This window comes from Trichoderma ghanense (genome assembly GCF_004382785.1).
Source record: "Trichoderma ghanense strain CCMA-1212 chromosome Unknown scaffold_6, whole genome shotgun sequence".
Taxonomy (NCBI): Eukaryota; Fungi; Ascomycota; class Sordariomycetes; order Hypocreales; family Hypocreaceae; genus Trichoderma; species Trichoderma ghanense.
In genome coordinates, this window is record NW_027395669.1 from 660456 (window position 1) to 684497 (window position 24042).

The window sequence follows — 24042 nt, forward strand, 5'->3', positions numbered from 1 at the left end:
AGACCATTTTCTCATTGTCTCCTTGAAGCTTGCTGACTCTGAGAAGGGACCGGAATCGCAAGACTACCATGGGTCAGGACCGGCTGGTTGGTCATCACACTCCTTGCAAAATGATGTCTCAGAATGCTGACAGACAGCGGGCAGAAGCGCATCAATGGGTCGGTAACCAAACCAGTCGACACCCTCAGCGCGAAACGATTCGAGGCCCGAAACGATTCAGACGCGCCACCCGCGAAGCGCCTGAAGAAGGATATTACGCGGACCCATGGCGACATCAGCCCTTATTTTCCCCTATCTACCAAGAACAATGCCATTCACGAAGTCCTCATCGACGACGACACAATCGACCGCAGAAGCAACTCGAGCGCGGGAAACGCACGCACTGGCAGTCTAGCTCTGCGCGAATTCCGCAACTTGGACAACGTACTTCAGACGGGGAGACCGGCGCGACGACGCAAAAGCCGGACTGGTTCAAACCCGAGTTCGCCGTTGATTGGTGCGACCAACACCAGGCCCGACGTCCACCGATCTCCTGCACTTCAGACCTCGAAGCGAGGCGGTCTTATATCTGTTCAAGACAGCCCAGATGTCCTTGGTGCCCAGGAACCTGATGCTGGACCCGCGAACGTAGTGTCTGATCTCTATTCACACTCTACAAAACGGGACCGATCGTACTTGCCGAGGTTTCAGCAATTCAAACGTCAAAAGTCTTCAACGACGAAAGAGCCCATCGACATCTCGGAAGATGAACTCCAAGCCGAACCTACGAAGCGCGGGGGAGCAAGCAACCAGAGAGGCGCAATCTCACGAGCCTCTGGCACTTCTGGTGCCCCCACCAAGAACTCCATGAGAGGCGACATACAGCCTACCAACTTTGGGAAGCCCTCGCGCTGCTCATCGGCCAACAGCATGAGTATATCTAGGGCGGTTTGCGGGAAATCCATCTACAGCCGGGATGACTCCCCCCACACGGTCGCCTTGCGTCTGGAAAGGAAAGGAGGCAGAAGGCTTGAGCCAGTATCAGAAGATGGCCAAGAAACAGACGGACTTGCTTGGCTGGGCATTGATCTGGGCCAAGTCCGTCATTTCGGGACGTCGGAGGACACTCGCCATGCCTTCGTCCTACGTTCGCAAAAGGGAGATGCCGGCTCTAAACTCTATCTAGAGTTTGAAAATCATAACAGCCTCAAATCTTTTCGTGAAGCGTTAAAATCTTCAAGAACCGTTGAGAGATTTATGTATGTCTTCCGTATTGCATTGCTAGCGGGATATGACGCTGACCTGACTGCGACAGCGATGAACTGGAAAAGAAAGCCGAGAAGGCATTCACTGAAGCAAAGAACTGGATAGCCTCGAATGCGACTTCCAAAACCAACAGCCGGGCACCCACTGGCGACAAGGAGGAAGAGGATGCAATCCAAGCACCATCGAGCCCAGACCGACGCTCAGGATTGAATCGTCCGAAGCTAATAGACAGCTTAATGCAGTCAGCCAAGACTTCCGAAGACTCCTTGGCCGCTCAACGGACCGAAGAGGAGCATGGGTTCGAGTTTGACTTTCGTCGGTTGACAAGGTCGTACGATCCGCCTACGCGCCGTCGTATGCCGTCTCCAGACACCTGGACAACACTGCATCCAGACTGGCAGGAGTCGTGGCAGGCACCGCTTATATTCCCCCCCACCGGAAAGAATAGAGCGACGGTGGACAAGGTCGACATCCCCAGACTGGACGAGGGGGAGTTCTTGAACGACAATCTCATCAACTTCTACATCCGCCACCTGGAACACAAGCTGGAAAAGGAAAGGCCTGAACTGCTACGCAAAATCTACTTTTTCAGTACCTTCTTCTTTGAGAAGCTGAAGTCCACAAAGGGCAAGATAAACTATGACGGCGTCAAATCATGGACGGCAAGGGTAGACTTGCTCTCTTATGACTACATCTTCGTCCCGGTGAACGAGAATGCTCACTGGTATCTGGCCATCATCTGCAACGTTCCCAACGCAGCCAAACCCGTCCCAGAGGATAAGAGAGGGGCGTCAACGACTCCGACGCCAGATGCCATAGAGGTGGCGGACGCACCTACCTCCCCCAACATGTCATCCGTAGAGCGGAATTTGACAGACATCTCTTTGGAGGATGGAACTGCTGCCGTCGCCGCACCAGGAGAGAAAGCGGATGGCGTCTCGTTGTGCGGTGGTATAGCTTCGTCGGTCGCGCGGTTGACTCCTCTTAAGAAGAGGAAAACAACGGGCTCTACGCACTCCAAGTTGGACCCTACCCAACCGAGAATCATCACCCTCGACTCGCTTGGTAGTGCTCACGCTCCAACCTGCAGGGCGTTGAAGGAATATTTGATAGAGGAAGCAAAGGCAAAGAGGGGAATCGACTTGACAACCGTGCCCACTGGCATGACAGCGAGAGGCATTCCAGAACAGAACAACTATTGCGACTGCGGCGTTTTCATCCTGGCGTATATGGAAGAATTTCTGGCGAACCCCGATGAGGCAGCACGTAAGCTCCTGATGAAGGAAGAACTCGGGTGGGACATTCGTCCTACAGATATACGAAACAGCATAAGAGAACTGCTGTTTGATCTCCAAGCTGAGCAGCAAAAGCGTCACAAGCAACTCGAGGAGGAAAAAAGACTCCGCAAGGCGAAGAGGAAGTCCATGGCCGAAACGAGCCCAGAGGCTTCCTCGCCGCTGAAGCCTGTGGCTTTGTCGCCCCCAGCACCCAAGATACCCGGCTCTTTCCCATCAGAATCACCAGAGAGGAAGTCAGCATCAGGAACAGCTCGATCATCCCCGGTATCCGTCCAAGGGGCCGACAATTTGGAAGGCGGCGGCTTGAACGGCGAAGCATCGAATCAAGTAGCACAAGCCCAGCCAAAGCGCAAGTCACACGAAGACCCCCGATTCGTCAGCCCTCTGTCATTCGACAAGATCGTCGTGGAGCTGAAACCTCCGAAAGGCTTCGACAGGAGCGAGTTTGTCACCTCGTCCGACGATGTCCAGATTATGAAGGAGACGTCAGTTTCCCCAAGCGAGCACAAAGGTAGCTCAAACACGACTGCAAAACGTCGGCGCCGACACTCTTCCGTGGAAGAGGTGGAGGCCCCAACGGTTCGGCCCCCTTCATCTTCTCGGATGCAGATACAAGAGAACAAATCGTCTACCGATTTCTCGTCGTCACGGCTCCCTCGACAGTCCATTGAATGCATTGAGTCTGATGGCGACCAACCAAAATACGACGGCATTGACAGGTCAAGCAAACCGATTGAGGCAATAGTACTCTAATCTGGCACTTCCTGCCCCCTTTTCATTTTTTTTTCTGCTCCTTCTTTTTTTCCCTAGGTTGATACCATGATGCAGTTACCGGCACACATCACGGAAAGAGGGAGTTGTGGGTTCGCTTTTCATTGTGTTTTTTTGTTGATTTATATACCAATTGCATTGGCGGCTTGAGGGAAGGATTATAGGTTGAGCATAGCAGGACGTTCTCTTGTTTTGATACAGCTTTTTGGCATCCAGGCTTCCGGATGGAGCAATGTGCCAGACTCGATGAGCAAATGGCAGCAGGTACTCGTGTTGGGACTTGCATCTCACCAAGAAGCTGGCAGGTGAGGAATATACAGCACCAGATGCATGGATGAACTAAGAGTAAAGATTCCTTGCGCGCGACTCACGATGCCACAAATGTGTATATGTGAATGCATGCATTCCGAAGTGTGGCCCTTTCAAACAAGATGAAACTATATATACAAGAACCGATGCTGTGCGAACAATGTTTTGACTCTGCTATTATGTACGTTTTAAACCCTCTAAGACCTTTGCTTTGCTTTGCTTCCATGCTTCTCCTTCCGAGGAAACCCCCCCCCCCCCCCTTAATCTTCATCTTCACCATTGACTTCATCTCCTTCTTCACCATGTTGATGTGCACCGTTCGTCAATGATCTAGGAATTTTGGGAATTTCAAACACCACGCCGCCGTTCCTCACTCCGTTTCCTTTGTTCACGGTCCATCTTCCCAGGCGGTGGTCCTTGGCCACGGCGGCGACGATGCAGATCCCGTCTTGGCCGCGATCACCGCGCTCAAAGACGGCAATGTCATTGATGATGCCGTGGACGGGCCTGTACTGTGGCGCCTTGGAAGTAGTGCCGTTGGGCTGATCGTCTCCGTTTTCTGAGGGCTGGTCTTCTTCGGGGGAGCCGCCGAGGGTGGCGACGAGGTCGATTCTCTTCTTGTCCTCGGACAGCTTCCATATGCGGACGTGGCCGTCCCAGCTCCCGCTGAGGATGACGTCGGAGTAGGGGATGGTCTTGAGGGCGGTGATCCAGCGAGGGAGCGGGGCGGGGGCGGCCTTGGGGTCGGGATGGGCCTCTGCGGAGGCGGCCTCGGGGGCGAGGGGCGGGTCGAGGCCGTGGGCGAGGGGCTGGATGAAGACGGGCTTCTTCTTGGCGACGCTCCAGAGGGCGATGCTGCCGTTGTCGCTGCCGGTAACGAAGAGCTCGTCGTCGATCATGGCGACGCGGTCCATGCTGCCCTCGTGGAGCAGCGACCGCGGGTGGACGCCGGGCTGGGGCTTCTTGTCGACGGCGCCGCCGCGGAAGACGAGCTGCGTCTCCTCGGCGACCTTCCACAGGCGGGCGGTCCTGTCGCGGGCGCCGACGCTGATGCAGCGCTCCTGGGCGAGGGCGTCAATGTCGAGGACCTCGTCCTGGTGGCCGAAGAGGGTCTCGACGTAGGCGAGCTCATCGAGACTGAAGACCTTGACCGTGCGGTCCTTGGAGCACGAGTAGAGCTGGTTGGTGCCCCTCCGGAAGGCCAGGCCCGTCACGGCGTCGCGATGCTGCGTGAAGACCCGCAGAGGCTTGAGCGTCTCGGCGTCGTAGACGATGATCTTCTTGTCCTGGCCTCCGGTGACGACGAACTTGCCGTCTGACGAGGCGGCGACGGCCAGGATTCTCCCCGAGTGTCTCTTGTAGTCCCTGTCCTGCTGCTTGCCCGCGTTCCCCTTGATCCACATCTCCAGCTCCGGCCGCTTCTTGGGCGGTGCCGGGGGCTTCTTCGGTTTCCGCTTCGTGGTCTGCGGGTACTGGTGCTGGGGCAGATCCTGTATCCTCCACTTGTGCAAGAACAGGTCTTTGGTCGTGGTGTAGACGTACGGCGCGCAGGCGGCAATGGATGTGACGGAGTTTGTGTTTGATCGGAAGAAGGTCTGGCTGGCGCTGCCAAAGGCCAGCTCCGAGGCCAATTGGCGATATACTTTGCCCTTGGACTCGGCAACGTCCTCCTGCAGCCTCTCGGCGATCAGGTCCCGGTCGATCTCGGCGGCGTCGAAGCCAATCTCGTCGACGTGCTCCCTGACATTGTCGAGGTATCGCTCGGCCAGCCGCAGGCGCTTCTCGGCGGCGGTCTCGCCCTCGTTGTCAGAGTCCTTGTCGGAATCGCTGGTCGCTGCGTCGGAGGCGCTTGTGATGCTCTCATCGTCATCCGAGTCGCTGCCCGAGATGGACTCGTCGTCACGCTCCACTCGCCTCTTGGTCGTCGAGGCAGCAGCTTGCTTTGCGGCCGGCTTGGCGGATTTCGCAGACTTCGCAGAGGCCTTGGTGGACGATTTCGAGGCGGCGACTCTCTTTTTGGGGGCGTCGGGAGCTGCAGGCCTCTTCCGCTTCTTCTGCGCTCCGGGGACTGTGAAAAACGAGGACATTGTGGCTCAATCTGCCTCGCCGATGCTTGCCATATGTTTATCCCACCATGTAACGATCAAGCCTTCACAGTAAAGCCGTCCTCTCAGAAAAAAAAAAAGTTCGAGATAGAGAGCCCCACTGAACTTTTTGGGGCCCCACAACTTGCCCATCCGCCAATCACAAGTTGGTCCCGGGTTATAGTGGTTCCGGCCCAGGGCGGTCAGTCTGGCACAAAGCAAACGGGCAGGCGGCGGTTCATTGACGCGCAGCGCTACAGCCTAGCGGGACGAGGTACCTTTAAGGTGGGAAGCTCTGGCTGGCTGCGTCGCAGGCGGGCTGTAATTGATATCGATGCTCTGCAGCTCTCCAACGATACATCATACCCAAACCACACAACAGTCACCATGTCAGTTGCATTGCCGATGCGCCTCTTTGCTTCTATGCGCTTGATAGCTAACATGCTCGCAACAGGGAGGTTCTTCTGGGCATCACCGGCAAGGACTTTACTCTCATCGGCGCCTCCAAAGCTGCCATGAGAGGAGCCACCATCCTCAAGGCATCCGACGACAAGACAAGAGCGCTGAACAAGCACACTCTGCTGGCCTTTTCCGGCGAAGCTGGCGACACAGGTTAGCTTTCCCGGGCTGTGTTTGCCTATACTGAGATCGGCGTTGACGGGAATCGCAGTACAATTCGCCGAATACATCCAGCGAAATGCCCAACTCTACTCCATGCGCAACGAGACCGAGCTGTCACCCTCTGGCCTCGCCCACTTCGTCCGAGGAGAACTCGCCACCAGCCTACGATCTCGAAACCCATACAACGTAAATCTGCTCATGGGAGGCGTCGATCCAATTACCGGGAAGCCCTCTCTATACTGGCTGGACTACCTGGCGTCGCTGGCAGAGGTGCCGTATGCGGCACACGGCTATGCGCAGTACGTGCTTCCATTTCTTTGCCCCGGCATCGCTCCTCGCTTGAGCAGTCATCTTGTCTGTCTGGATCATTTGCTAACAGGTTGCTGCTGCTCAACAGATACTACTGCTTATCCCTCCTCGACAAGCACCACCACCCAGACATCACCCTCGGACAGGGAATCAAGCTCATGACGATGTGCATAGACGAACTCAAGCGTCGACTACCGATCGACTTCAAGGGCATGGTGGTCAAGGCAATCAAGGCGGACGGAATTGTCGACATAGAGTTTGACGACGACCGGATCGTGAAGAGCGCGTGAGCGGGAGAGTGGGTGCTGGAGAGGGGATGCTGTATATCACTAGAGATTGGCTTGCGCTTGGTAATCAATATACGGCCGCTTCTTCCGGCTCATTCTTGACCAACTTTTGATATGCAGTTGCCTGGTTGTCAGCGGATGGCGATATGGGGCAAGGCTGCCGCAAGGGGAGTCTAGTTATCAGCAAGAGTCACCATCTTGGTAACTTCCGGCTGCGTTGATGCACCATAAGAATGCTACCACTTCCCTTGTTTCCAACATATAATTCATGACAACTAGGGAGCTTTATCGCTGTATGATCTACTCCAGATGCGGTAGGTTCAGGAAGAATCCGACAACTACCCGACTTTGCCAACACAAGCCCCGGAGGCGCTTCTGTAACAGGAAAACGAGACCAAGTTTCATTATCTGGGGTGAGTTAGAGCAAAGCTAACAGCAGACGTGGTTTAGTTGCGGAGATGCGAAGCCATCTATTCCCAAGTTTCACCACTGCGGCTGTGAGCCATTCCGAAGGCAGTACCATGGTTTCAACAGAGATAGCTCGGATACGGCCACGTTTCCTCTTACAGTATCGGCGATTTGAAATTGCTCTCGTTTTGTTATTGACCCCTTTCTTTATGCGTCAGGCGCCGTCTGTAAGAGATGTTGTTGCGGAAGACACTAAACAAGCAGGGCTTCCCCAAGTCTTCCACACAGGACTCGACGTCTGCCAGACTTCTGTCACACTCATGGCACTAAGATGAATAGGTGTGTGTAGAAGGAAGCACCGCCATCTGTTCAAAGCGCTCCGTGGATACAGTGGCAGCTCTTGATCGGTCACAGACTGTGTCGTTCGATATAGGGCAGGTGGCGACAGTGAATCTAGTAATCAAGATCTCGTGGGCGACTCTCGGGTGCCTGGCAAGGACCATGGACCGAGAACCCCCGGTCAAACCTTGAATCCCTCCTCCGCGTTACGAGTGGCTGACGTAGGGTCAGCATGGATAGTATCGGCATCTTTGAGGCGTCTGGACGGCAATTTTGCTAACGGATCACGGACTGACATCACAGCGACTCGGGTAGCATATAGACCACCTTTGACTTCAAGTAAGCCAGAACTCCTTGCGTGACTCTCGGACGTTTGGTAGTTCTTATACCCGTAAACACCCGCAAACCTTCTTTTCTTTGCAAGTGAGGAATTCTCTCCCAGTTTTACTTCGTACACTAACCACTGGTAGGTAGAGACCGTATAAGCGACCGGAGCAAGCCCCGGGCGTTGACTCAATCGGCGGGCAACCATGATGTTATCAAAACGCAAACAGTCTGATTTTGTGAGATGGATCGGTTCGGCAGCACATATGAGATACGTACATAGGTAAGTAGATAGAAGATTCTGCTTATACGCCTCACCGGAGAAGGTGATGTGTACATGCACTGTCCCGCTTCTGCAGGAGGACAAGGCGGCATTCACTAGAGTTGACCCGGCACCTACAAGGGAGCGTTTGTATATGCCTCTTTGTCGGTGTAGGCTGGCATCAAGGCCGTGGCGTACTAGTAGCTGTCCGAACGTACCTACATTATGCTTCGCACCAAGTAGTCTGCTTCGTACCGTGTCTGTACCTAATTGGAGATACCTGCGTGCGCTCCGAGGGTCAAGCAGCAAGAGTCCCATCAGCATTCCAAGTATCTGGACGCACCACCTGTCAGGCAGCATGATAAGGGACCCTTCGCTTTCGGCAAGGTGAGGTGGCTGTAGTGGCCCAACGTCCCCGGCGCTGGACGTTCCTACATGCGGAGGTAGGGGTGCGGTCTGGCGTGCGTGGCAACACCAGACGCAGGTTAGTACTGATACTTCAGAGGAACCCGAGCACCGTCCAAGGGCTGCCATCCTCTTCGCTGAGCCCGAAATGACAGAGAAAAGAAAAAGAGAAAAACAGAAGCCACAGTCTCCGTTCCTAGTGGCAACTCGGATGGAAGCCCCGCGAACGTGCCAGAGTAGGTACCAAGATATGTCATCCGCACTGGACAAAATCTGGAGTGCCAACCGCCAGAAGGGAGAGAAAGAATCGGTCTGCCCAGTAGCGCCCCCAAGCCACAACGCCACGGCCCTGCGAGGGAGGGCTTGATGTAGCGCCGCAGTACACTCCCCGGCTGTTCCAACCAAGGAGCGCCCAAGTCACTACAGTCTCACGTGATACAGTACTTGGAGGGTACGGGAGTGGTGGCTTGCGCTCCGGAAAACTCTGCCCCCCCCTCGGGCACTAGCCTCTTTCTGGTCCGCCATCAGACTAATTTTTTTTCTCGCCTTCTCTCTCGCCTCAAGAGTCGCCGTCCCTTTTCTTCTCTTCTTTCCCACAACGCAAACCCTCTCAAAACACAAACCTCTCATCTCCATCTCCCTTCTTTTTCCTTTCATCCCCATATTCATCAAGACATTTCGTCTTTCCTTGGTCTTTCCTTTGAAGATTCTGCGTGTTCTTCGACGGAAAGTGCAAGCACGAGTTTTTACGCGTGCCCTTTTTTAATTCGGATCGAAGAAGAAGAATAACAACAAGGGAACACTCTGTTCTTCCCGTTTCTTTCTCTTCCTGTTTGCGGTCTATTCTTGCGGACAGGCTTCGCTATTTCACTCTCATTCTTTCGACGAGGGTGATTCTTGATCGACGCAGTTCGACAATTTCCTTTCGCTCCCCGCGGACAAAGACTCAACAACATCCAACCAGTCAATCCCCTACCAGCGGAAGCCCGAATTTCCAGCATGGCAGACCAACTCAACATGGGCGGCCTCAACCTCAACGGCGACGGCTCTCAGTCGTCCCCTCAGGCTCGATCCTACATTCCGCCTCACATGCGAAGCCGTGGAGGCGGCAACGCTCCCGTCACTGACGGCCCCCCCGCTGGTTTGAACAACAGCTCCTGGGCTGGGTAAGTACACACCATCTCTCATCATATCGTGGTTGAGCATCACTAACATTGACAACAGACAAGGCCAGCAATTCGCCGGCGGTCGACAGGGCGGCAACTGGAACGGCGAGGCTCCTGGCGGTGGCTACCAGGGCAACCGTCGAGGCGGTGGTGGTTGGGGTGGTCGTGGTGGCTACTCTGGCGGCGGTGGTGGTTACGAAGGCCACGGCGGCGGTAACCACGCTGCTCGCGGCTCTGGAGACGGACAGTGGCGAGACGGCAAGCACATCCCTGGCCCGCCTAACCCTCGTGTCGAGCGCGAGCTCTTTGGCACTGCCGACGACCCTTCCAAGCAGCACACCGGTATCAACTTTGAGAAGTACGACGATATCCCCGTCGAAGCCTCGGGCCGTGACGTCCCCGAGCCCGTCCACCAGTTCACCACCCCCCCTCTGGACGAGCACTTGTGCCGCAACATTGAGATGGCCCGCTACAAGGTGCCCACTCCTGTCCAGAAATACTCCATCCCCATCGTCATGGGTGGTCGTGACCTGATGGCTTGTGCCCAGACTGGTTCTGGCAAGACTGGTGGTTTCCTTTTCCCCATCCTGTCTCAGGCTTTCATCCACGGTCCTTCTGCTGTCCCCGCCAACGCTGCTGGACAGTTTGGCCGTCAGCGCAAGGCTTACCCCACGTCTCTGATCCTCGCCCCCACTCGAGAGCTTGTTTCTCAAATCTACGACGAGGCCCGCAAGTTCTCGTACCGATCTTGGGTCCGCCCTTGCGTCGTCTACGGTGGTGCCGACATTGGCTCCCAGCTCCGCCAGATCGAGCGCGGTTGCGACCTTCTTGTTGCCACTCCCGGCCGACTCGTGGATCTCATAGAGCGAGGCCGCATCTCCCTGTGCAACATTAAGTATCTCGTGCTCGACGAGGCCGATCGCATGCTGGACATGGGTTTCGAGCCCCAGATCCGCCGCATCGTCGAGGGTGAGGACATGCCTTCCGTCGCTGACCGACAGACGCTCATGTTCTCGGCCACCTTCCCCCGCGACATCCAGATGCTCGCCAGGGACTTCCTCAAGGACTACGTCTTCCTGTCCGTCGGCCGTGTTGGTTCCACCTCTGAGAACATTACCCAGAAGGTCGAGTTCGTCGAGGACATTGACAAGCGCTCTGTCCTTCTCGACATCCTCCACACCCACGCCGGTGGTCTGACCTTGATCTTCGTCGAGACCAAGCGCATGGCCGACTCTCTGTCCGACTTCCTCATCAACCAGAGCTTCCCCGCCACCTCCATTCACGGAGACAGGACCCAGCGTGAGCGTGAGCGCGCTCTCGAGTACTTCCGCAACGGACGCTGCCCCATCCTGGTTGCCACCGCTGTCGCGGCTCGTGGTCTCGATATTCCCAACGTCACCCACGTCATCAACTATGACCTTCCCACCGACGTTGACGACTACGTGCACCGCATTGGTCGTACCGGTCGTGCCGGAAACACTGGTATCGCCACCGCTTTCTTCAACCGCGGCAACCGTGGCATCGTCCGCGAGCTCATCGACCTTCTCAAGGAGGCCAACCAGGAGATTCCTCCCTTCCTTGAGGCCATCGCCCGTGAGTCCTCTTTCGGCGGTGGCGGTCGCGGCGGTCGCTCTCGCCCCGGAGGTGGCCGTGGCAATGCCAACCGTGATTTCCGCAAGTTTGGCGGCGGCGGCTTTGGCGGCAGCGGCGGCGGCTTCAGCAACTCCCAGCAGGGCGGCTTCAGCAACTATGGTGGACAGCCTCAGGGAGGCTCCAACTATGGCGGCGGTGGCTATGGCGGCGGTTATGGCAACGGCGGTGGTTACGGCAACCCCGGCGGTGCTGGTGCCCAGTCCTCGTGGTGGTAAACTCCACTGCCTCTCCCGTGGTGCACATCTAGCCATGTGTCCACCATGACGGCTCCAGCTTGAGCCGCCGATTCTTGTTTTTGTCTCTTGATTCATATCTTCCTTTCTGCGACTCGACTGCTTTTGATTTCATCGGTTATTTCTCATTTACGCATTATGTCAATCTGCTTTTTGACGACACGGCGGCATCATGACCTGCGAAGGCGAAAGAGTGCCTTATTATTTATTCGCTGCATAGGGGCAGCGGGTAACGGTCAGGGGCATTTCACGACGCATGTGATAGATTGCATTTCTTTGATTTCAGCATCCTCCCTCGCTTGATACCCTTAGACCGAGATTAGAGGAACTTGACGATGCTGGCAGAACGTGGTGTTGAGGGATCTACAGTTGCTAGATCTGGACATGACATCACGGTTTTTTCATGTTTCTGCTGTCTACGAGGGTTTCCTCCCCCCGCAGGGGCATTTTCTCGCTTTTCATGATAGAGGGTCATGCTATCGCCGTGGCATTACATAGACAAAAGTGGATTTCTTCGGTTCTCTGGTCGGAATTTGCTCGACGGGCTCCCACGGATTGGGACGGAAAGAGAGCTATGAGCATAGACTGGGAATACGGACGGCCTGCAGGTCGGTTTCTCTCCTTTTCATTCGAGAGCAAAGACACTGGGCCTCTCGACATCGGTTATGGATTTTGGTTGGGAGGACATGGATCAAAGGCTCTCGGCTCTTTGACCGTCTTGCGCACATGCAACGCTTCGACTCGGCCGAAGCAAAGGGTGCCGAGTACGCAGCCTTTAGGAACAGGGTCTAGGGAGTTTCGTCCCCGTGATAGACAGACAACCAGAGTGGACTGAGGAGTCCAATGTAAAAAAAAAATAAACAGGTTATTTGCGTTACTTTTCGTGCAGCTGTGATGTCGAATGCGTGCCACCTGTCATTAAACTCGCATCTTTTTGAGCTCCAAGATGCCGTGACCGCTCTCAATCGCGGTGCAATCCGGGTCTAGTGATGTCAAAGACTGGATAAGAAGAAGACAAACGGGCACATTGAACGTTTGCCAACATTGCGTCTGGCTCTCACGGTACGTGATATTGCTTGTCCCCGTTATTGGAAGTAAGTAGACACTACCCTGGAGGGTTCCGTTTCGATTCGCTACGTTGTATCGACATAGTCACGGACGTTAATAATAAACAAAAAAAAAAAAAAAAAAACGTTGTATCTTGCCTCCCGATGCCGAATTCAAGGCTAGAATTGGCGTTCAATCCATCAGTAGTTGGTTGCTCTGAGATGCTCGATGCTCTGAGACGATGTTTGATGCTTGATGCTTGACCTGTGCTCCCCACCCCCCGCTGCCCCGCCGGTGCGGCCGGAGAACCTCAGGCGCTGTAACAATAACCTGGTACCGTATCTGACCTGTACGCACCTCGAGGCTGGGGATTTGGTTGGTTGGGTACGAGAGTACATTTGCTGCCAACTTGCTTCTTTTCGACAGTCATCCAATCTCACCTTTTCTCTCCCTCTCTCTGCTCTTCTCTCTCTTCAACTTGCCTGCCAATTCTTCCTTTTCCGCCCCCCCCAGTCACATGCCTCGACCATCATAGAGGCAGCGCAAGCAAGCACCACGAACAGACTTCACGAAGCTTGTCCCGCGGATCCAGGTCCAGCGAGATGGGTCTCCTCGAGAGCCTCGATGCCGGGCTCACGGGCTTCGTGGGCCAGTGGAACGGCTACTCGACGGCGCTGGTGACGTTGCTGGTCCTCCTGGTCACGTATCGCATCACGACGTCCCGCGAGCCGGACGTGCACCCGCTGCTGCTGGCCAGGCAGGCCGGTGCCTCGACGGTGCGCAACGAGGGCGAGAGCGCCGCCTACCGCTGCCTGGCCGCTCCGCACAGCATGCCGCTCAACAGCGGGCTGGACATTAAGGATCCCGGCGTGTCCAAGTGGTCCAGGGGACGCAATGGCGATCTGAGGGACATTTGGCGCAAGGCGGTTGCGGGCAACGCCGAGGGCAAGAAGGGGAAGCTGTTGACGGTTCTGGGGTCGGAGAATGTCATTGAGCATCGTCTAGGTAAGAAAGGCTTTTGTCTGATTGATATCTGAAGCCGGTCGTTGTTGACTGACTGACTGACTGGGCTGTGCTGCTGCAGAGGACATCACGAGACAGATCAACCTCATCGGACACTACATTGCGGAGCAGGGTGGCATCAGGGTCGCCATCTATCTGCCCAACTCGGTCGAATTCCTGGTCGCTCTCATGGCTTGCAGTTTCTACCCGAACCTGACAACCGTCTTGATCCCGTTCAACGTCTCCAACGAGGAGCTCGTCTCCATGATGCGCCGATCCGCCGTCGACACCGTCGTGACGACCCCCGGCTCGTTCCCGCTCGACGACGTCGCCAAGGCATATCCGTCGCTGAGACAGCTCATCTGGGTTGTGGACGAGGGCAGCTCCCATCTCGACTGGAACGAGGTCCCTGAAGGCATGGGAGGCAGCGTCAACGTCGCCACATGGCAGGAGATTATCCGTGACGCCCCGGCCGACGCTGGCACTGAGCTGCCCCCTCTGGATCTGGAAAAGGTTCCCATGGACGTTGTGACCTTCTGGCAGACGAAACCCGGCCAGTTGGAGGAGATGGTGCGCTTCACGCAGGGCAACCTGGTTGCCGGCATCGCTTCTCAGATCAACGCCATCCCCATCAAGGAGAGGATGACTCCTTCTGACCTGTTTCTTCCCGCCGAGTCTTTGGCTGGCATTCACACCCTGTCCCTGACCTTGGCTGCGCTGTATCAAAACTCTTCCGTTGCCTTCAACTCGGTTGCTGGTCGATCGCCGGACCTGGTCCTGGCGACGCAGGGCATCGCTCCGACGGTGATTGTTGCCAGCCCCTCTAGCTTGCTCAAGATCCACGAAGAGTCCACCGCCAAGCTGAACAGTCCTCTTGCCAAAGCCTCCCATGCCATTGCCACTCGCACTCTCGCTCAACACGGCGTTCTTCCAACCGCCAACCTGCTGTCTCCGTTTGCCGCCGGAGCGAAGCCGTCCCTCGGCACCGACCCGAGCAAGCTGCGTCTCGTGTACACTGCGGAGCGTGTCGGCGCGGATACGCCTCACCTTTCCTCCAAAGTCCTTTCGGACCTGCGCGTCTTTACTGGTGCTCGAGTAGTCTATGCTTTGACCAGCGCGCGGGTGGTGGGTGCCGTTTCGCAGACGGCCTACTACGACTACAGAGCCGAGGAGGGCGACAAGGGCCACTTTGGCGCGCCGGCGACCAGCATTGAGATTCGCCTGAAGGATAAGGGTCCATACAAGACGACTGACGACGTGGTCATTGGAGAGGTAAGCTTGGCATGGTTGTCCCCAAGATGTACTCCTGTGCTAATGTTTTGATGATAGATTTATGCAACAGGACCCAGCGTTGCTGGCGGCGAGACCAACCTTGGCGTCATTGGAACGCTTAGACATGACAATACGCTTGCTTATGTGTCTTAAGAAACCGAGCGCTCCTGGGGAACGGTACGGGATAGTCTAAAGGGGGGAGGAAAAGGAGAAGCGAGACCGGCTACACGAATGTCGGCATGGAGAAAACGATCTGGGCAAGTCCCTCGCAGGATAGGTCAAAGCATTTCGGCGATGCTTGTTTTATGCATTTAGCTTCTTTATTATGCGCTCCAAAGCGAAGAGCGTTGAACAAACAAGTAGAGTGATGATTCATGACGATGGACCAAGATGGGCCTTGGGATGCAAACGGGGAGCTTTCCCAGCAGAATCTACTGACTACTACCTGCCCTTACGTTGGTTGGGTATCATGAGCGATGCGATCTGGTTTACCGTTAGGAAGGGGCGTAAATCTTCATGAGGGCTCTTCATTTTAGCTCATTGGACTCCTACGAGGTTCTACCACTACATGAATTCGGGATCATGTCTGGTAATGTTTCCATTTAGCACGATCCTGACGCGGGCGGCCTCGGTGAGGGCGGCAGGCTATGGAAGTCGGTCCTCGCCACTTACGTCGCCGCCGAGGGAGACGGCATTCTCTTCTTGCATGCGTCTTGCCACGTTGCTCTGATTGTCGGCATTGCCCATGGTCACATCTACCAAATATTGAGGCTCTGCTGGACTTCATCCCCGAGGCAGCCAACTCGAAGGCTGGCCTTGTCCTCGTTCCAGCACTCCGAGGGACCGATGCGATGCAGCGCGATGATCTTCTTCACATTGTCAAAGCACGTCATGACGCTCCCCACGGCTTGACGCCCTTGTCCGCGCCGCCGCCCTTGTTGGAATACGTATCCTTGATCCTGGCATACCTTACGTATCCGTACCTAGTAGGTTCAGGCTGCTCCGAAAGCCACCTGCTGTACCAATTCCTGCCCAGGTCCGCCGCCTCGGGGGGTTCTTGCGCCGGCGGAGGTCGTTGGCAGCGGCTACCAGCTGCGCCTTGGCCATGGGGAAGCCCCCCCTTCCCGCGCTGGAGCCAGAGGACGTACGAGACCAGCGGCTCGTCTTCGTGCCTCGTAAGGGCGCGCGGCCGGCCGGGCAGCCGGGGCCAGCGGGAGGCGATGGGCTCCGGGTTTGTGAGGGTGGTGATTGCGCGCTGGACGGAGGCGCGGCTGACGCTGAAGCGGTCGGCGGCGCAGCGCAGGGAGAGAGGCTTGCGGCGGCGGGCGGGGGAAGCCGGAGGCCATTGAGGGCTTTGGGTACTGCTAATTTGCATGGTGATGGATACTGATTGAGCCTCGATGGGGGTTGCAAGATGAGGCTCTGGGGTGCATGTGAGTAAGTTGGTCGGCGAGGTGGACCAACAGATGTGTTTTATATCGACTACGAATTGCTCGACGCGTTGCATCTAAACATTGATGCCGGAAGCCAACGGCCCAGCTGTTGCTCTGGAGTAGATATCATGCAGCAAAATATGAACAGTTGCCACGTGTGATTTTGGATACTGGAGGAGTGCAGATGCTTGATATTGGATATCTCGCCAAGGAATCTAATGCACCCAGATGGTGATCTTATGGATGGCTCCATCCAGCTGCTCTCATGGAGCGCTAAATCCAGGGAGCTGTGGTACCTGGAAATTGGCGGCGGCACCTGGAACTAGCGCCTGTCCGTGCTGGACAAGAACTGGGGAGCGTGTAATTGGGACCCGGACGCTTGGGCACCCATTTATCAGATCGAAATTTGCTATGGCTCCCATCTCGGATTGATGTCTGTGGCAACCGAGGTTAATGCGTACTCGCAATGCCCTGCTTTCACGATACCAGATTGATCACTCAGTTCACCAGAGTCTCAATTCGCACCGAGGACCCTTTTTTCTTCGCAAATAAGAACTTGTCAAATTATTTCCCAGCCATGTGGTGGTGGGCTAGCGAGGGCCCAATATCGTAGTCTGGCGCCACAAAACGGGGGTCCTGTCCTGTCCGGGCGAGTGGGAGAGTTTGCGTTGGATTTTCGTTGGATTGTTCGACTTGGGGTTTAATTTCCATGCTTAGAAATGCTTGGACTTCAGGCGAAAAGAAAAGAAGCAAAAGAGACGAGAAGTGCCCGGCAACATTGAGTGGCGTAGAGAACAAGAGCGTGAAATGAGATGCCCCTGGCCCGGCGGTTCTTGTTGACGGGCTACTTCTCGAGTCCGTAGCCTTTCCTTATTATTGGCCGTGTGACAAGGTCGACGCTGCTTTTGCAATAGTCTGGCGATGCTCTACAGCATTTTTTCCCATCAATTTCCATCCTTCACGCTCTGTTCAGGCTGTGGAGACGCCCCCTGTCCTGTCTTGTCTGGTCCCCTGTCGCTGCTCTTCCTCTTCCTGTCGAAGGCCTGAACCGGGAAGCTCCAGTGCTGTCCGATCCGCGGCCTTGTTAGTTCGAGTGCTCTCTTGGTGTGAGAAGGTACCTTACTCAAGTACTGGCTGTACAAAGCAGCTGTGCTGCTAGTAACGTCTGGCTTATCTCCTTGGCCTCTCTCCCCTTCTCACCACTTTTTCTCTCCTTTCCACCATCGTTTCTCTATACCTTACCTGATACCCGTCGCGTTCTGGGGGCGTTCGTCTGGTCTGGGGCCCCTGGCTTGTATAGTTTCTGTCTTCTCTTTCCTTGTACCGTCATCGTGCGATCTGGATCTCTGTCTTTACCCGTTCCTTCTGGGGGTCATACCTTGCCTTGCTTGCATCAACCTCTACCTATTAGTCACTCGAGAAGCAGCCGTCGCTTTCCACTCGGACAAGAATTCCGTCGGCGCCTTTTTGCTTCAAGCCCCCAGGTCACGCCTCTACCATACAACAGCCTCGATCGCTCTTTTTCATCACTTCCCTCCTGCTATTATCCTCGCGAGCGCCTCGCTGAAGAGGCACGCGCGCAACCTCAGAAAACAGTGCAGTTACTGTTTATATACGGAAACGATGCGCTCCAGCGAGTGAGAGCGCAAAGAAGAGAGCACGAAGCCAACCAGAGTCGGCTTCTTTCTTACATTTCTCTCATCATTGGCCTTGGAACCGACAGCTTGAGAATCGGGGATGAAGAAGTTTTCCAAAATCCTCTCGCGGCGGCTCGGGCGGTCTGGCGGAGGCGAGGATCACGGCCGTTGGGACGGGGGAGGACATGAGTCCTCGCCCGACTTCCACCAGCTGTCGTCAAGGCGGTGGCGGAGCGGCGACGATGGACTGGTCATGAATGGCGAGCATCACAGCCGCTTCTTCACCAAGGAGGTCCCCAGATACGGCGCGGGGAGGATCCTGGCCGACGGGAGCGACGACGCGGGGCAGCTGTGCGACGTCTGCCAGGATATCGATTTTGCGCGGCTTCTGGACTGGCAGCCGGGAGACCCCAGGCCGTGGGTGTCGCTGGCCCACTGCTTGAGGCTACAGCTGCCCGAGGACGACAACAACGAGGACGATGAGCCGGGCAATGGTAGCCTGGAGACGGCGTCGGAAACGGAAGAGATTGGCGACGAGGAGAGGCGGAGAAGGCAAAGGAGGAGGACAAGGCGAAATCTGTGCCCGTGGTGCGTCTTCTTCCGCTCCATGATCACCACGGTGCCGGAGGGAGACGAGAACAACGGCGCAGACGGCCGAGACGACAGAGCCTTGAAGACCAAGTTCACGCCGTATCTGCGCATTCGAATGGCCTTTGAGCGACTTGGCAGTGGGGAGAAGCATCCACTAGGGAGGTCCGTGCTATTCGAAGTCACGACAAGGAATCGATCCCTTCCGTGGGGTTACATCGTCAAGGCTGCACCGCCACTCGAGGAGAGTGTAGAGGCGGAAGATGCGGAAGCAGACGCCCAGGCAAGGACAGAGGCGGAGCAAGAGGCGGAAACAGAACCGGATGCAGAATCAGGCATAGAGGCAAGCATCACACAGGGAGGCGTAGACACGGGGACCGACTCGGGAGTCGAGGCCGACGTTGACCTGAACGAGGAGGCCCTATCGGAAATCAAACCAAGGGCCAGGACGGGAGGAGATGCTGACCGCCAGGCTGAGACGAAACAGATTGGCCGTGCCAAATACAAGAGAAGCGACAGGCGACAAGACGAACCGAGGGAGATTCGGGGCCGGGAGATATCACCACTGCTTCGTCTGCCGCTGGTAAAGAGTTGGATCGACTTTTGCGACGAAAATCATGCTGCCGAGCCCTGTTCTGTCAAACATCGACCCTTGGTCAAGGGACTGAAACTGATCGACTGCGAGGAGAACCGAGTCATTCTCGCAGAGCAGTTATCGGCAGCGTCGCCCCATGATGAGCTGTTAGACGACAGAAGCCACCCCGGCACCCGCAACAGCCACGATAAGGGCGCCCGATGCCAGAACGTCGACTATGTCACGCTCAGCTATGTCTCGGGGGAATGTTCTAGCCATGCGGATACAGAGCTCGACGACGACCATCTTCTACCGGACCATCTCCCGAAGCTGATTGCCGACGCCATTTCCACCACCACGGGCCTTGGGTACCGCTACCTCTGGGTAGACCGGTACTGTATGCCCGCAAAAGGAGATGCCGAAAGAGCATCAGAACGCCAGCAGCAGCTCAGCCTCATTGGTCAGATATTCAGCCATTCAACGCTGACTCTCGTCGTGGCCGCGGGAGAAGGCGTCGAACACGGCATTGCCGGAGTTAGCGTGCCGCGCGAGGAGCAGCTGTCGATTCAAACAGAGACGGAGCTCTTCACCACGTCTCTGCTCCGCCCAGACCTCGAGATTGCTTCGTCGAAGTGGGCGTCTCGGGCATGGACATACCAGGAGGGTCTCTTGTCGCGACGGCGCCTCGTCTTCACGCCCTCGCAGGTCTACTTCCAGTGCCAGGCTGTACACTGCCACGAGAGCCTTGCCCTGCCCCTGACATACGCACCGGGGCTGAACCTTGGCCGTGCGTTTCCACCTTCCACCGAGGCCGCTCTCCATCCCACCAGATTCAAGAACCATGTCAAAGCCTACCTGGCCAAGAGCCTCACCCACACCGACGACCATCTAGACGCCTTCAGGGGCCTGCTCCACGAATACTCACGGCGGGAGAGGCTGCCTGTAGAGCATTTGCTCGGCCTGCCCCTATTTCACCCGGACGACTTTTCCAAGCACAAGGTCGTCAGCCAAACGGACCGCCTGGCTGTCGCCTTGGGATGGATGCCCGTCCGCACACTCCCCTCCTCTTCCATCTCCTCCTCCACCACTTCTTCCTATGACGACCTCCTGCATAACCCCGTCGTCGACCCTTATTCCCTCATCGACTCCCCTTGCCCCTTTCCTTCATGGACCTGGCTCGCGTGGCGACCCAACCAGACGACGTACAGCTACAATACCCCCAGCTACACATTAAACTTTAATCTCGTCGATGATAACTCTCCTCTTCTTGACGGCGTGTCGGCCGCCCCTGGGATGGAAATCTCCGTCGGCTTCGGCGACGGCATGGTCCTCTCGTGGGAGATTGACGGCGACGCCATCGCCCGCAAGGCCGACAAGATCGAGATGCTGCGCGTCAAGACCTTTTGCTTCGACCTGGCCGTGAAAAGCACCAGCGGCGTCCTGGGAGCCCATCCCAGCCTCGCCCTGGCCGAACCGGCGGCCTCGATCCTGGGCAGATCTGCCTCCGAGTCCATAGACGCCTGGATCCGCCGCTCCTCCGTCGCCGTCCTCCCAGCCTCTGCCGACGAAGCGCCGGCCGAGCCCGAGTACCACCTCGTCGGCGTCCTCATCTCGGGACGGCACTGGAAGTCCAACTCCGTGGTCCATCGCCCCACGGGAGCAGGAAGCGCCACCATCACGACCCCGTCCACGGCTACGGCCACGGCACTGATATGCGGGCGCAGAAATTGGGATCCGGAGGGCCAGTTGATTCGTCTGGGGGCGCTAAGCATAGCGTATGACGGGTTGGTGCCTGCGGCGGACGAGGCGGACGCGTCGATTATGAAGGGGGTTGATGCGCGGAGCGGGGAGAAGAGGGATTTGAGGGTACGGATGCGCGAGTTGGATATTTATTGATTTGAGGGGCTGTGCATCATTGAAGGACAAGGATGGTGTAATAATATGACTTGAGATGTACGAATGTAGATACCTATCTGTGTATGGCTGAGGATATGAGCATAGATCTACAGATGAGACGGCATTGACTATATCGAGGTCATGGCATGTATACCCTCATATATCCGTCTTCTGACCCAGCATTTGTCGAGGGATATATATCCTCATAAATCGTCCGTCTTATGCTCCATTACTGCTGACGACACAACCAAAATTCACCATCCCTTATCCAGCAATAACTAAATCACTCCCCCTTATTCAATCCATCTCCAACATAGCCCTCACAGACAAATCATTCTGCACCCACCCCACGATCCGACTCGCCACATCGCCCACCAGCCCATCATAATGCGGCCCGGGCAAGAACAGCGCGCAGTGCGCAGTCACCTCGTCCATGCCGTCCATGTACACGCTCACCCACGTCGGGTCCGCGACGACGCCGTCCCTCTTGGCGGGCGTGTTGCAGAACTTGCGCAGCTTCTTGGGCTTGCTCGCGGGCGGCATTTCGGGCTCCGTCTCGGGCATCTTCTCGGGGGTGGTAGCGGTGGTGCTGGCGGCGGCGCTCTTGGATTCGCTTTCGAGGTGTTTCGCTAGGGCGGCGTCGTCCTTGTTCTGCCGCTTCTTTTCCGCTTTGATGGCTCTTTGTGTTTCTTTTTCTAGCCGTCGTTTTTCTTGTTCGGATTTCTGCTTTTGTTTCTTTGTGTCCTTTTCTAGCTTGTCTGCGTCCTTTTGGGCCTTCTTTTGGCGCTTCTCGAGGAGTTTCTCGCGTTCGTGGAGGGCCTTTGTGCGGTCTTTGACGGCGTTCTCGTAGGCTTTTTGAAGGCGGCTGAATTCCTTTTCCGCTTGCTTGCGTGAATCTTTGCCTGTGTATTGTGAGAGATCGAGCTGTTGAGGGGGTGGAGGGAGATCGGGGATCGGAGGGAGGTCGGGCTCTGGGGAGGCGGGTGTTTGTTCGGACAGGCCCTTCTTTTCATACACTGCACCCTCAGGGGAAGGAGATAGCCAGTCTGAATTGGTCGTTATCGTTGTTTCTAAACTCTGATCCACATCTTGTTCATCCTCATCCATAGGGATTGGCTCAATCTCCTGCATAGACAGCCGACTAAGATCGGGAGATGAAGTCGGTTTCTCCAACTCAGAATCCGATTCATCATTGATACTGATCTCCTCAATCGGTACCGAAGCTGATACTGGACCATCCATGTCTTTTCCTTGAGCCGGAGTGCTGGGTTTCGGCAGATCGATAGAGGCAGAGTCTCTTTGATTGTCGTCTGGCGTTGTGAGGACAATGTCGACAAGCTTTTTGTCTACCTCATCTGCAAGATTTCTCTCGGATACGGTAGTCGCTGAGAGATCGACCTGGCTTATATCACGACTGTCTTTAGCTGAGACTACTGGCTTAGGGCGTCCAGGAGCCAGCGTGTAGTAGTTTAGGAAGCGGACTCGAGGATGTGAACTGTCGGATAAACCGTCGCTTAAAGCTTGGAGGTCGTCGACATCTTCGAGAGCGCGAATCTGGTTGTATCGGGACATCAGCCCACGGTAGTCGGCGAGACATCCGCCGAATTCCAGGTGAGAGGCAACGTGATGACCCATGGCAGTGAAAATGCCTTCAGACCAATGCTTAGTGCCAAAGTTGAGCATGCGGGTAAGGAACGGCTGCTCTCGGAATGGCGCATCATTAAAGTAAGGGGGATCAAAGTTGGGATCCCTTGGCTCTCTCGGTGGGCTATCAATAGATGTAGCAGAGGAGGAGAATTGTGAACCAGCGAATTGAGCTTCTGGGGCAGACGATGAGTTGGCGCCCTGGCTGGGCGACGCTGGTGCGGGCTGGAAGAGACTTGCAAGTCCTGAGGCTACGATGCCTGGATGGAGTCCTAAAAAGGGGGAATCTAAGGACAGAGTTCCTAAGATATGGTGCTTGAACGGGTGCTGGCTGGGGGCGTGTCGATTTGGCTATAGCGGTGCACAAGAATTAGAACGGAGAGTTGCCCATTGCCACAGGGCTTCATCATACACAGGTATCGGGATGGCTTACCATGAGAACCATCTCGGCAGCTAGGAGCCCCCCCATGGAGTGGCCGATGAGGATGACATCGGTGTTTGGTGATTCGTGAGGCTCCAACCAAGCGCTGAAATTATCCCTCGCAACCTCTATAGCCTTGTATGTCTTGTACCTGGGATACAGTTTGGAATGAACGACATGCGTTTCGGATAGGGCTTCACGCAAGTAGTTGTGGACATGGGCAGGGAATGAGTGAAAGGACTGGTCATTGCCGTAGAAGCCATGGATGTAGACCAATAGCAAAGTTCGTCTGGTGTCCGAGCTGGACTCTGAGGGCGCCAGAGACTGTGATGACGAGGCACGGGGATCCTTGGAGCGCAGGATTTGAGCGTCGCGGGGAATCTCATAGCTCTGAGAAGCCGGCGCGATCCGGGACTCGTCCACAACCGAGTAGGGAGGTGGCGGAGGTAATTGGGAGTTGTTCCTAGGCGGCAGGGGAGGTGGCGGAGGCAGCTGGGAAACGGCTCGTTCTGGTAGGGGCGGTGGTGATGCCATGGCGTTGGATAGAGGAATATGAAGCTGACTATGTATGGAGCCGTTGGCCCAATATGCGCAGACGACGGTGATTGGACTTGGGCGTTTGGTGCTGACGGAAGACGCTGTAGCAAGGTAATGCTGATGACGACTGGGATTGCGTAAGGATAGTCGTCGTTACTGCGGTCGTAACGTCGTCGCGGATGTACAGAAAGAGCACAGCTTCATCGTCGTCGTCATCGTCGGTGAAACAGCGTCGAAAGACCGGCGACGGCACAGACGGAACCGGGATACGGTCAGA

At 56.0% G+C, this 24042-nt stretch overlaps 9 protein-coding genes across 9 annotated transcripts; 5 read left to right on the forward strand and 4 right to left on the reverse strand.

Annotated features, from left to right (window-relative positions):
• Window positions 1-68: 68 nt before the first annotated feature.
• On the forward strand, window positions 69-3296 carry CCMA1212_005835 (Ubiquitin-like-specific protease 2; the record flags this gene model as incomplete). The annotated part of the gene is made up of 3 exons (XM_073703080.1): window positions 69-72; window positions 134-1238; window positions 1295-3296. 3 exons carry the CDS (start codon window positions 69-71, stop codon window positions 3294-3296), a joined length of 3111 nt encoding a protein of 1036 aa, XP_073558550.1.
• A 587-nt stretch (window positions 3297-3883) lies between these two features.
• Window positions 3884-5710, reverse strand: CCMA1212_005836 (uncharacterized protein; the record flags this gene model as incomplete). Its single annotated transcript, XM_073703081.1, has 1 exon — window positions 3884-5710. One exon carries the CDS (start codon window positions 5708-5710, stop codon window positions 3884-3886), a length of 1827 nt encoding a protein of 608 aa, XP_073558547.1.
• A 384-nt stretch (window positions 5711-6094) lies between these two features.
• CCMA1212_005837 (uncharacterized protein) lies at window positions 6095-6927 on the forward strand (the record flags this gene model as incomplete). The annotated part of the gene is made up of 4 exons (XM_073703082.1): window positions 6095-6100; window positions 6166-6319; window positions 6378-6627; window positions 6726-6927. The coding sequence occupies 4 exons, from the start codon at window positions 6095-6097 to the stop codon at window positions 6925-6927; spliced, it is 612 nt and encodes a 203-aa protein (XP_073558548.1).
• Window positions 6928-9634: 2707 nt separating this feature from the next.
• Window positions 9635-11851, reverse strand: CCMA1212_005838 (uncharacterized protein; the record flags this gene model as incomplete). The annotated part of the gene is given in 3 exon segments (XM_073703083.1): window positions 9635-9824; window positions 9841-11428; window positions 11848-11851. 3 exon segments carry the CDS (start codon window positions 11849-11851, stop codon window positions 9635-9637), a joined length of 1782 nt encoding a protein of 593 aa, XP_073558409.1.
• CCMA1212_005839 (ATP-dependent RNA helicase DED1) lies at window positions 9662-11696 on the forward strand (the record flags this gene model as incomplete). The annotated part of the gene is made up of 2 exons (XM_073703084.1): window positions 9662-9828; window positions 9887-11696. The coding sequence occupies 2 exons, from the start codon at window positions 9662-9664 to the stop codon at window positions 11694-11696; spliced, it is 1977 nt and encodes a 658-aa protein (XP_073558346.1).
• Window positions 11852-12660: 809 nt separating the features above from the next.
• Window positions 12661-15188, forward strand: CCMA1212_005840 (uncharacterized protein; the record flags this gene model as incomplete). Its single annotated transcript, XM_073703085.1, has 4 exons — window positions 12661-12665; window positions 13354-13766; window positions 13846-15035; window positions 15093-15188. 4 exons carry the CDS (start codon window positions 12661-12663, stop codon window positions 15186-15188), a joined length of 1704 nt encoding a protein of 567 aa, XP_073558515.1.
• Window positions 15189-15924: 736 nt separating this feature from the next.
• CCMA1212_005841 (uncharacterized protein) lies at window positions 15925-16410 on the reverse strand (the record flags this gene model as incomplete). Its single annotated transcript, XM_073703086.1, has 1 exon — window positions 15925-16410. The coding sequence occupies one exon, from the start codon at window positions 16408-16410 to the stop codon at window positions 15925-15927; it is 486 nt and encodes a 161-aa protein (XP_073558210.1).
• Window positions 16411-18205: 1795 nt separating this feature from the next.
• Window positions 18206-21163, forward strand: CCMA1212_005842 (uncharacterized protein; the record flags this gene model as incomplete). The annotated part of the gene is made up of 1 exon (XM_073703087.1): window positions 18206-21163. One exon carries the CDS (start codon window positions 18206-18208, stop codon window positions 21161-21163), a length of 2958 nt encoding a protein of 985 aa, XP_073558209.1.
• A 297-nt stretch (window positions 21164-21460) lies between these two features.
• On the reverse strand, window positions 21461-23762 carry CCMA1212_005843 (uncharacterized protein; the record flags this gene model as incomplete). The annotated part of the gene is made up of 2 exons (XM_073703088.1): window positions 21461-23158; window positions 23241-23762. The coding sequence occupies 2 exons, from the start codon at window positions 23760-23762 to the stop codon at window positions 21461-21463; spliced, it is 2220 nt and encodes a 739-aa protein (XP_073558208.1).
• Window positions 23763-24042: the final 280 nt, after the last annotated feature.